Genomic DNA, 13,154 nt, shown 5'->3' on the forward strand with positions numbered 1-13,154 from the left:
CCCACTTTTAATTAACTATGTTTGGTTTGAAAACTGACTGGAATTTTTTAATGAATGACCATCCCTTCTACTCCAATAACATCTGCTGGCACACAAACCTTCTCTTCTTACAACCAGTACCTTTTCAGTTTCCCCCTTACAATAGGATGTCAGTCCCAGTTACGTTTGCGGTAAAATAATATTTTATATACATTGCTGTACCTTCATCAAAAAGTAGTCGCAAGTTGTACGATTGTGTTGACGTAAGTTGGATCTTTTCAGGTTACAACTTTTCAAGTTTTCAGGATCCCAAATCTGAAGGTACCACAGATTTGTCACCCCACCAATGTTAGTGGATGTCAATATTCACTCAGTGAAAACCTTTAAAAGCTCCTGCCACTGTTACGGTTATGCTGCACGAGGATCGACTTTAATTTTGAAAGTGACCAAAAGATGTTTTATACATAATGCTTCTACACTTCCTGTGAATAATCTCCCTCCGATGAGGCGGGACATGGCAGGGTTATCGATACAGCTCCATTTCATAACGCAATACCGTCTCGGATGCCATAGTTGAAGTGCGGAGTAAGACGTGAGAATGGAAATAGATTAAACTGTCAAGCAAGGAAATGAACCAAACTCTGTGGTTTAATGAGAAGCAACAGTAAATAAAGGCGTATTCACCTCTGATTTGGAAAAGGCTAGAAGCACACATCTAGTTTTCTTGGCTATGGGCTTCAGATACATTGAGCACAGGTTAACTGGTTCTTGGTACTACAGTACTAGAAATGGTGCGACTTGGTACTACAAATGCGACCAAACATGCTATGACCCAAAACCAATCCTCTGCCCTGTCCCATATCAGGCACCATCTCCGTAAACAGCCGAAGGACCCCTTTCACAGCCAGTGGCGAGAGTGAGATCTTGGACCTGGAAGGCGACATGTATCTGGGGGGACTTCCCACCGACCGCACAAACCTCATCTTACCGACTGAGCTCTGGACAGCCATGCTGAACTACGGCTACGTGGGCTGTATCCGCGACCTTTTCATCGACGGCAGAAGCAAAGACATCCGCCAGATTGCTGGGGCGCAAAACGGCGCCGGCATTAAACCCTCGTGCAACAAGCAACCTGGCAAGCAGTGCGAGAGCTACCCTTGTAAGAATCGGGGCATCTGCAAGGAAGGCTGGAATCGCTTTATCTGCGACTGCACCGGAACAGGCTATTGGTCACGTACTTGTGATAGAGGTAAATGTGAATGTCTTGAATTTTTCTGCAATTTTATTTATATTCATATTGTGCCAAATATCAACACATTTGTCTCATGATACTTTACATGCAGAGGAGGTCTGGACATCACCTTTTAAACTAAATGACAGAAACCCAACATTGCCCCATGAGCAAGCACTTTGCAATAGTGACATGGAAAAATGCAGTTTAATCAGGTAGAAACGTTGGACAGATGCAATTCAATATGGGCAGCCTTCTGCCTCGACCGCTTGGGGTAGACAGAGAAAGAGAGTGAGTGAGAGGGACAGAGAGATAGAGAGCAAGACTTGATAGACAGGGTTTGGGTAGGGAGGAACAGGCATAAATAATCTAATACTAGTAATAAAAGTATTGCTAACAGCTACATGGTAATAGGTATGAATGATAAAATAATAGGTTTAAAATTAACAAAAGAAGTAATAGTGGTGGACGCTTGTCAGATCCGCTCTGTGACGCAAGTATAGCTTGCAGGTCACGGTTCGAAAAGGGAAATTCACTTTTACCCTGATTTACACCAGTCAATATAAGCCAATGTTTTTACTGTATCCCAGTGACTCAGTTGAATCCTGTGAAATGTCCCAATCAATGTCTTTGATTGAATATTATACTTTGCTTTTTTATTTATTTCCTTCACAGTGCACCATTTTAAATTGCACTGAGGTGCACTTCCAGAATTACCTTGGGATATTTTGATTTTGACACAGTAACCACCACCTAAAAGGTTTAAAGCATTTCTTGTTGTTTTATTTTCATTTTATTTTATTTTAAATTTAGCAATAGCATTGGTTGGATGGGCACATGATTAACATACATTGCTATCAATTACAAAGGTATTTTAATAAATAAATAAATACAAAAATAAATAAATATTTTTGATAAAATATACATTTGAATATCAATAAATATCAATAAATAACTTGTTCCCTTGTTGTGAAACTTCAGTGCTTCAAAATGAAATACAAGTGCCATGTAAGTGCAATTCATGTAATGGAAAAAAAACTTTAGCTGCCAGGTTCCCTCCGTCAAGGTGGCATTTTATAATCTTAGTGAGTTTTTTTTTCAAATTGACAAATCGGAACAGTAAGTTATTGCAAGGGAATGGGATATAACAGATGGGAAAATCTGAGAATAATCTTGTTTTATGAAGCCAGAACTAGTCTAGTCCTCCCTTGTGAGCTGTCCAAATCCATTATCTTCTGCTGCCAGTATCGGAGCCCACAACAGACATGCAGGCACACACACACACACACACACACACACACACACACACACACACACACACACACACACACACACACACTAACATGCATACACGAGCGCACACCCATAGATGAAAACATCTGATTCTCCCTGGCACTGTATGGTGATTGATAGTGTCAGTGTAAATTAGTAGCTCAGACTGTTATATCCCTTTACAATACAACAGCTAGTATTATATGCCATTTCTGTGTGCCGCACCAATACCATACCAATTAAATGGAGGATTAAATGATGAATTAAAATGCATAATTTTGTAAATTAAATGCATGCAGTCAGCCCAGTGAGCCAGGACAAGTCATGGCTCCACATTATTCAGTCATTCCTCTACATTTGTGTGAATTTAAGAGCATTTATGCTCTAAGTATAGAGCTTTATTACATATATGCATTTATTGGAGTCATTTCTGAGTGACATCTGTAAGTGTTTTTGGCCGTTCCATAATTTAACAAAGATACTGAGACCAAAAAAATTCAGAATTCACAAATAAGCTAAACATCGCTAGACAAATATTACTTTCCTCATAGTTTTGCACCAGATAAAGTTGATTACAAAAAGCATTTTTTCTAAACTCTAGCAGCCTGTTAATGAGCAAATTAGCCGTATGAAAGCTGTGACACAGAATATTGGCACTATTTCTGGGCGTGGTAATTATTATATTTATTCGGGAAACTGTACTCATCACTCCAGACGACAAAGAGGGGTTCACGGGTGGCATTATCTTTACAATTAAAATATCTACAAATAACTGATAGTAAGCACAAGCCTCTGGCCTTTGGGAGTGTGTTATTTCTCATTTTTTAATTTTTTTCTCCGCAGGCAGAAATGATCTGGGATCTCCATAAAAGTGGTAGCAATCATTAGAAACCACCAATTCAGTATCTTTTTTTTTTTTTAAATGTGCAAAAATAATTATTCAATTCTTTTCAAATCCTGACCTTATTTTACATTAAAATAATAGTCCAGGGCTCCCCTGCCCTAGCTGTCTTTGCACGTACGCGGCTGCCATAATAGGAATAATCCCCTGCCCTTTTGACCATTTTTTCTTTTATGGTTTCTGGATAGTTTTATAAAAAAAAAATGCTGTTCAAAGATGAAAACTAATTAAGACGTCCCTAACCCCCACAAATTGCCCCCATTGGTTTTTAGCATATCAAATAGCTGCGTTTTGATCCTATCTCCATCTGACAGTTATTCTCTTTTTTCATCTTGTGGGCTTTAATGAATTTCCCCTGAATATAATTTTATTCTAAAGAAGAACATTTTGAGGGCATCATCAGTTCAGTAAGATATAGGGTGCGCGTTTTGCTTCGGATATCATGAAACATTGCAATATAATTATTTTGATCCTAAGATAGTCAGGATCATATGATAGCTACTCATTCAACACTGTAATTAAGCTAGTATCTTGAAGTATTTCCTGTGTTGCGAGGGCCTTGCGGGCCAAATATTGAACACGCTGCACTCAACCAACCCTTGACAGACAAGTGCGCATTTCAGTCAATGAGGAAACAGTGGTGACACTTCAACACCGTTTGCCAAAAAGAGCTCAACTTTGAGCGTGCCACCATTCCATGGTACTTGCTTCTTTTTACATCTCCACGCGTAATTCGAATCACTGGCAGGCGATGCACATTCGCAGCATGCTGCGTCAGCCTGTTTGAAATGCAGGGGAGTGTATCTGTGGCTTTGCAGTCAGGTAAGAACATGAGCCACACAGAATATCCTCGAGCAAACAAATGACTCATACAAGGTGGGATTTCATGTGTGGAGCTGCAATTAATTGCCATTGGCAGAAGAAAGTGCCTTTGTGAAAGAACCGCCGCAGGGTTGTCAGGGATTATTTCAAGAGGCTGACAGAACTTGGGGAGTCTCCAGGTAGTCCAGCTGAGATCTCAAACAGCCGCCTTGTCGGGGTGCCACAATAATTTGGCAATGAACTATTTTGGTTTCATTTGGTTGGGACCATTAAGCGTTTGCAATTGGAAACCAGCCGGACAACACAAGACAGTTCATGTCAAGCTGAATCGTATTCATTTCTGTACCACATTTAACAAGAGCACAACCTCTAAATTATAATAGATATAAGGGAAAAACAGAGCCGTTATTGGAAAACAGTTACTGTTAAAGAATATGGCTTCAGGACAAACAGCCATGTTTTCTCTTCAAATTGGCCTCATGTCCTTTTTGGGGAGAAGAAGCAATTTCCTCTACTCACACCAACTGTTCTAACCATTATCTCCTCATATTTGAGCTCCTACCATGGATGGAGAAGAATGTTTTATACAGTTAAATGTTTAATGTGGTCTGTTGTAAATCATCGTGATTGACGCAATGTTCTATATTGTGCTTCTACATCCCCAGAAACACATATTTATTCACTTATTCCCACTTGCCCATTGTGATGTTTCAAGAAGAATGCCATTGTCACGAACAATGAAAATCCTGGATTTCTGCCTCTGTGTCAACAGTTAGCACACACTTTTAGCAATGTTGCACTGGAAAAAAAAAGTCCCTGAAACTGTTTTGTCTTGAAACTCATCTGGAAGCTGTTTGTCGGTGTCTTGGCTTTTTGTGCCCAAGCATTTCCTTGAGTCTTCCGTGTACTTCGGCAAACTGCTGTCACTTCGTGCATAGCCTCTTCCAGAATTTTGTCTTCTTCTGAAGTGCTGTGATCGGCCCCGGTGGCTAAGATTTAATGAGTTGCATGTGAAGTTAATCAGACGCCAAGAGATTGTGACTTACACCAAATCTGCACTATGACTCTTTAAACCAGAGTTCCCTTACCACTGGGCCATGGACCATTTGGTACCAGGCCACAAATAAAGATTAGTGTTGTTTAAAAATAAATACATTTTATTTTCATTAGTCTTTCAAGTACTCCCGCCTGTGCCTCACTCTTGCACTCAAAAGTCAGTGTTACCCATACATCACAAAACTTTGAAAAGACTTGGAAATGACTCGTGCTCACATGTAAAGACAAGTTTTTAAGAGTTCTAAGTCACAGCCTTGTCTCAGACTGAGAATTTACAAAGACTGTGACTTTTACAGGGTCACTATGTAAAATAGATTATTTCAGCATTTCATTCCCAGCATGCAGTGTTTTCACCAGGTATTTGCATGGCCTCTGCTATTTCAGTTTAGCGCTTTTCCTTCTCCACTCCGTTGCGATACGTCGGAGAGTCGACACCGTACACTGTTCTGCCCACAGCTCCACCCTCCGCTTTCTGGATGGTCCACACTAATCAGCACATCCTTCGCTGTACCCATTCATCAATACTGCCAACAAATATCGTCTCTATTACCAATACCGCTCTGTTGGTTTGTTTGTCGACCAGGTTTCCTGTTGCCGGTTTTATTAGAGCTACTCTATTGGTTGTGGTTTGCGTTAAGTCACCGTAATCAAAAACCATATCAAAAACCACTGATATTGTCATAAGTCCAAGACCAGGAAAAGACTGATCTAAAGCAACTCAGATTACCACCTTATATTTAATCCAGATGATGGGAGCAGGCTGCAACTCCAGTAAATCTCCAAAAATTTTCTTCTGACATTCAGTATTTAGTCTACAAGAATGAAAATCTTTGGGCGGAAGCCCAGCATAAGGTGGCAAGCCCGCACACAAATGTCACCAGGGAGCTTATTTGAAAAGGGAGACCGAGCCAACGATGAGACACTGGAAGGGTCAAGCTGCATTTGAAAGAAAACACCAAAAGTCCTATTTAAATGGGTTGATCGCATCAGGTGAAAAAGCCCTACCTTGCCCCCCCCCCCCCCCCATGCGCTCTTGAAAAAAATTGGTTCATAGCACTAAAAAAGGTCATGGACCACCACACTGAAGGACACAGTGTAGGTTCATAGTATCAATGTGTTTTTTAGTGTTTTTTAACTTCAAAATGTTGCTTATTTTCCCATCAGTTGAGGACACAGACCAATAGATGAGTGCAGCAAACACATTAATGTCTCCTCCCTTTCATCCTCATACAGCTGCTGGATTTGTTTTGACATTGTATTTCTTAATAGCAGTTCATAATCTCCATTAGCTGTATGGATCTGCAACGCCTCCTGTAAGTCTTGTGTGAACGGCTCAATTTGTCTGACGTGGACTTGAACGCGTTTTCTGAATTTGAGCTCCAAAATCAGATTGCAAGATCAGAATTAGCATTGCTGACCTTGCATGTAAGCTCCAGGACGTTTTGTATTGAGTGCTAAAGAAGGGTGGAGGTGCTTCTGTGATACGCAAGTTCATCCACTATAAAGTGCAAAGAACCGCATTTTTGTTTATTCCTCCGCCCGAACGTTTCTAATATTCAATTTCCCTTCCAGCTGTATTATTGCTGTGCGTCTGAGAAATCTCTCCCCTGGAACTCGTGCACTGAGAAAATTTCACTGCAGTAGAAATTAAAGTTTGATAAAAATGCATACATTTTCCTATTGCGTTCCTCTTTTCCCTGTAATTATTTAATCAAATTTGGCACATTAAATTCTCAGCCCTACTGTTTTTTTGATGTCATTCTCCAAAATAAAATGACGGCACGGTTCGAGAAATTGTTGGGCATGCTAAACATAAAGTCCATCTAAGTTTGCATTAAAAATAGCATCCACCAGGGTTCAGATTGAACTCCTAAAAAATTAAAAGAAATTAACTACTGGAAAATAGTCTATGTTCATGTCTGGAAGGATGATTCTGACAAGATGTTTTCTCTCTTCCTCCCACAGAGGCTTCCATCCTCTCCTATGACGGCAGCATGTACATGAAGGTCGTGATGCCCAACATCATGCACACCGAAGCCGAAGACGTGTCCCTTCGTTTCCGCTCCCAGCGGGCTTATGGTCTGCTCATGGCCACCACCTCCCGAGACTCGGCCGACACGCTTAGGCTAGAGTTGGATGGGAGTCGCGTCAAACTCACGGTCAACCTAGGTATCGTATGCCTCCTACACCCATGTGTGTCCACTCCACCCTCAACCACGAGATTCTTTCTCTGTCTTTTTTTTTTTTCCACATGCCTTCTCATTACGTTGATCCCCTTAGGGTGTTTCTTAGCTTTGAAACAAAGACAAGATCCTTTCTATCTTGTTTGCATGGCTGTCAATGCAGTTTGTGCTCCCAAAGTAACCCAAGAATACAACTGTTTAGTGAATAACGTCCCGAGCTATACCATCATGACTTATTCCATTTCAGTGATAAATACGTGATAAAAAAACGAAAACAAATCATTCATACCAATGTGTTTGTTTGCAGAGCTTTTCAGACAGTCACAGCACAACAACTACAACCCATTTGACAGCAGGCACACATTTGAAAATAAGAGTTAACTCGAGATAATTCCAAATAACCAAAGTGTGCTGAGACTTTCTAAAAGGTGACTTCCAACTATGATCCATCATTTAACAGGACATTCAACTTTTCTTTCTCACTACTCACATGATTCTGTCTGACATTTCTCATTTCTTTGTTACCCTCCTGCTCTTCTGGGTGATCCCTTTTCTTCGTTGTCTTCCTGGACGCCTACCCTCTCACCGGTGTTTTATTTTCATATACCGATGTCTACTCCATTTCCCATCATGCTTTGTCAAAAGATGGTATTCACCCCTTCAAAGGCCTTAAGCCTGCGGCCCGTCAGGCGAACAGCCCGAGAACAGAGCCCAGCAAAACCTGCAGCTGGCTGCAACCCCAAGTTCTGCTAGACAGCGACCCTAGTGTCCAAACAATACCCTTTAGGAAAACGAGTCTCACACCTCAATTTTTTTAATATCTTCTAAAAGTCCGAATTCGTCACATGATAGCTACGTTTGTCAAGCCAACAAATTTTTAAGCTTTGCTCTTTCCCACGATGTTACATTTCAACCTAAAGGTTTGCAGCAGTAACTCTATAATTGGTCCATGATCATTTCTTTACATATATATTTTTTCACATACACATATATATATATATATGTATGCTAAGAAATCTTTATTTGCACAAACACATTACTGTTGTGTGCGTGTGACACAGTTAAGCGTAGTTTGATGGTTGGGGTCCTGGGCCTCTGCATGGTGCTGGTGCTGATTGGATCGTGGCTGTTTGCTCCCACTTTTCTGTTGCGGTTGACGGCACATGAAACCACCAGCCACATGGCAACCAAGCCTTAGCGTCCTCACAGCCACACCGAGGTGTCAAACGAATCTGTTTTCTCATTTGACCTTTGACCCCCATCGACTTCCAAAACACAAGCCTGTGATCACCATTTAAAGATCCATTTAAAGATCAAGTCGAGTCCGGGTTGGAAATCTCATGTAGCTGGTACCAAAAGCGGCCATTTTAACGTGAATATTGCACTTAAATATTTAATTGCTAATATCATTACATTTTGGATTCTGCCACCGATGGGTGAAAAAGATGGAATGCAATCTTTTACCAACTGGCATATTTCAATTGAGCGAAAAAAGACATTGTATATAGTGTGATATATTTTAAAAATTTCAAACCCATTTCCATTTTTCAACCGCAATTAGTCACTATGTTTAATCAAATTCAAAGACCAAATAATAAAATGGCTGCCTTCTCACATGTGTACGTCCCCGGAAGGGTGGACTTCTTGTTTTTGGATGTCTGCAGCAGTAACCTTGAAGGATGCAATTTCATCTGTCATTTATTCTTCCCCATCTAGACTGTATGAGGATAAACTGTAACTCCAGTAAGTTAACACTCAAGTTTCATTTTGCTTTCTATGTCAATGATATGTTGATGATGTTTTTCTTTTTTCTTTTTTTTTTTTTTTTTTTTGAAGGAAATGTGTTTTATTTTAAAATGTGAGTCCTGCGCCGCTCTCCACTCTCTCATGTAGAGGATAAGTTTGTTCACTTGCTGTGATATTTCAGGGGTTACCAAGAAGAAAAAAAAAACAGAAAAACACTCAGCCTATTGAAATGAGTGGTGATTTCTTTTGTATGAATCAAACATTAGTTTTCATTATATTTCTTTTCATAACATAAAGTAGAATATATAAAGTAAGCTTTTTTTCCTCCTTGTATAGTCTTTGACAATATACCAGACATGTCATGTTTAAGCAGTTGGTTATACTTTCAAGGTAAGGATAGGAAATCACCACTCATGAAATACTTTATTTTATTTTTGTATTTTTTTATTTTTCTATTTTAAGCAAAATTATCAAAAAATAAAAGCTTTATAAAGTTCAAAAGCAGATTTTTAGGCAACTATATAATGCTATCTTTTAACCCCACCCCACAAACCCCCAGGTAACAGGCAAAATAAAATTAAAAAAAACAATATTGAAGTCTCTGGTTTCCACCTTTGCCAAATGTATTTGTATTGGTTGAAGTTGAAGGGCAAAATACAGCAACGTTTCATTAAACTTACTCGAGGTATGATTCTTGAGAATATGAAATCATGTGGTCGAAAAATATTTTTGGACAATTTACTGCATTTTTCAAAAAATAAAGAAGCAATCACAATAAACATGACAAGGCATGTCAGAACACAACGGGTCATAAATAGAATGTAAAATATAGATATGTGGTTTTTGAAAAGTTGTTGTGTATTGCTCTTTTAAGGCCACATAATAAAAGACCTTTCTGTGATCTACCTTTGAAGGTAAAGCCTTTTTTTATTTTAAGTATCAATACGCCAAAACAAATCTTGCACACATTTTTAGATCTGTATTATCTATCCTGCTCGCATGGACGCAGATTTCAACGTCCTTTAAAGAAACCACAAAGAAGAGTTTTAGGCAGGGAAACACAAAATACAGTTTTGGTTTCACTTGGGCCATTCTTTGTAAAATCTCTCATGCAAGGTGTTCAATGTTATTTTCATTTTTATAAAACCCGGGGTCAATCAGCGGTTGATTATGTACGGACCTCCTTATTGCAAAAACACTTGAGTCTGTTTTGTCTTAGTCCCACACTTTGCAGAAGCATGAGGTTGACATTAAAAATAACAAATTGAAGATCTTCCTTGAAGAGATTTCAGGCTAATATACCCAACCATAATGCAAACTTAAACTCTGTCTTATCATGGGTATTTATATATTTGTTTGTTTTATTTATATGTCGCCACCAACTGGTATTATCATAGTTGAGGATTTTTTAACTTGGTCACAATGTGAGGAAACCTTTTGATTCAGTGATATTGACAAAAGGGTCTGAAGAACTCCATGACACCCAAACAGGAAGGAAGAAGGGGATTTCCTGAACCACACATTAACTCAGGTGGTTTTCATGTGTTTGGTTCCCCTGCTCTTCAAGCGGAGATGCATTTTAGGTGCATTTATAATTCAATCAACTTGTGAGCCATTCTATTTGCATCTGCATACTTTTACCGGGAGCCTGTAAAGTTACTATGTGAAAAGGATCTCAAACGTCAGTACCCTTCTTTTTGGGGACATTTTCTTTTAATAAATATCACAGAGGGGAAAATCGGATATTTACTCCTGGAGTGGAGAAATTTGTCTCATGTTTTATATTGCCTGACTGTAATTGTATGATGCTTCTTTGTGGTCAAACATAAGTTAGGTAAAAAAAAAAGTACAAACTATAATACTACTACTACTACTACTACTAATAATAATAATGATAATGAAAATAATAATGATAATTTTAATTATAAATAACAATTTTGGGCTATATTGTGACATCAATATGTGGTGCCCTGAATAAAGTATAGTGTGTTATAGCCTAGAGCTATTGAATATACAGAATTCAAAGCGGCTTACTTTATAATTCCTAAAATATGAGATTCTTTTCTTTTTGCCCACCTATAGTCCATATTTCATATGTTTTTTAGATGTATTATATATTTATTGATTTTTGCATCAGCTATTTTCAAACATTACAACAAAAAAAACTTGTGACTTTAAGGACTTGTTTGCATCTTGAAAAGGATTGTCGAATGGGAAAGAAAGATAGATTTGTGGAATGATTTTGCAAAATAATCATTTTAAAAAGAATCACATGAACAGCAGTCTCTCTTGGAAACTTGGGATTTTCCCATGAAGGTCAGTTTTTTCAGTATTAGTATACAGGTGGCTGAAACATTTATGCCTAACTAGAGTCAGCTTGGGTACAAAAGTTGAGATGCAGAGAAGATGCTCTTCCTATTTCGCTGCAGGTGTCGGAGCAAAATATATCAAAGTGGAAATATCATTTTTTACTTTCCTTTTTTTCATTGAGGCGAACAAAATTGCACCATAGTTCCTCAAACATAGCACCACGCAGTTGACACTGTCAGCCTCTTTTGCGTTGCACCTATCATCCCACCGAGGCAAAGAGGGAAAAACACAATAAACAAAACAATCTGTCACAGAAAATAGCACTTATATTTGAAAATAGCTAACATTACGGGGTACAGTTCACTTCATAGAAAATAGCAATGAGATCATTACATTATCACATCATGGGAGGTTACAGAGAATCTCCACATACCCTCTGAACATAAATCAGTTCAAGCATCGGAGCTGTAAGATTTTAGAGGAACGATGACAAGAACGATAGGCTCTTTTATAGATCCATGAACTTAACCTTAGCTTTATCAAGGGGCCGCTCGATACACCATAACATTACCTCCAACTTATAACAAGTACATGAATCCATTACAGAAACGAGCAACAGTAACCTTAAAATAGATAGAAAATAAGGCGGCTGCGGGTCATTAGTTGCTTTATTGTATTAATCATCAATTGCATTTATTTTAATTATATTTGAATAATATAGTCCGTGCCCCGACTTCATACAGATGACTTGGCAACCTTATGAAACTGCAGAGCTATTGGATCATTTCACTGCATAGGCGATGTTTGCAATGTTTAGCATCTTCTGCAAGTTTAGTACAGAAAGACCTGGACGCTGTGTTAATGTTTAGAAGTGAATATGAATACTTAAAGCTCTCTATGATGGGAGACATGCGTTTGCTGAAGTGAGGAGGGTGATTTTTATCATGTCAGGTCTGTCATCCTCAGATAGTTGCAGGGATGTCAGCGGTAAAATAGGCGTGGTCTTTCTGCAGCAGTGATCCTCATCATCAAACATGCACCAGTTTCTTGTGGTCAAGCATTGTTTTATACATCAGGGAACATTCTATTTATTTAATGTAATATATCTAAATTGTATACTAAGACATGTACATGTATCGGCTTATATTTTGTATATGACTCCCTTAACTTCAGTGCAAAATGCTAAAGATTTTTCATTCAAGACTAGTTATAAATATATTTTTAAATTTACAGATATTTTTAATGTGTTTATCAGATAATTCAGGTCAAGTTCCATAGCTACAGATTTACCTTCTCTATAATTTTTTATACTTATTTTTCTGATAAGGAGAGTAATTGTTTCAGTTTTTCCAAACAGGTGAACATTCATTATTTGGAACCCACAGCCATCAGTTGTTTTTTGGGAATTTTACTCTTCAATCCACTTGATTTTCAGATTTCATATTTGAAAATAAAAGTTTATGCACTGTAACTACAGCAGTAACTTTTTTAATGGGATTAGGTGAGATAGGGTAAAATAGGATTCTCCTTTATTAGGCCTGTAGTGAGGATAGTGGCCAACTGTAACATTCAGGTATCGTCTGCGCAAGTAATGCATCATGTCTCTATATTCAATCAATTACATTTAATTTATCTGGCATATTTTGATTACCTT

At 38.4% G+C, this 13,154-nt stretch overlaps 1 protein-coding gene across 6 annotated transcripts in view; it reads left to right on the forward strand.

The window, feature by feature from the left end:
• LOC147226309 (neurexin-3a-like) overlaps positions 1–13,154 on the forward strand; it is a 201,896-nt gene that overhangs the window by 121,149 nt on the left and 67,593 nt on the right. For all 6 annotated transcript variants that reach the window (XM_086160549.1, XM_086160544.1, XM_086160545.1 and 3 more), the window contains 3 exons: positions 845–1,228; positions 7,227–7,430; positions 9,161–9,187. In XM_086160549.1, coding sequence (XP_086016675.1) covers positions 845–1,228; positions 7,227–7,430; positions 9,161–9,187 — 615 coding nt within the window. The remainder of the gene's footprint in view (positions 1–844; positions 1,229–7,226; positions 7,431–9,160; positions 9,188–13,154) is intronic.

This window comes from Fistularia commersonii, chromosome 15 (genome assembly GCF_037954325.1).
Source record: "Fistularia commersonii isolate RoL2024-O1a breed Wild chromosome 15, RoL_Fcom_v1.0, whole genome shotgun sequence".
Classification (NCBI taxonomy): domain Eukaryota; kingdom Metazoa; phylum Chordata; class Actinopteri; order Syngnathiformes; family Fistulariidae; genus Fistularia; species Fistularia commersonii.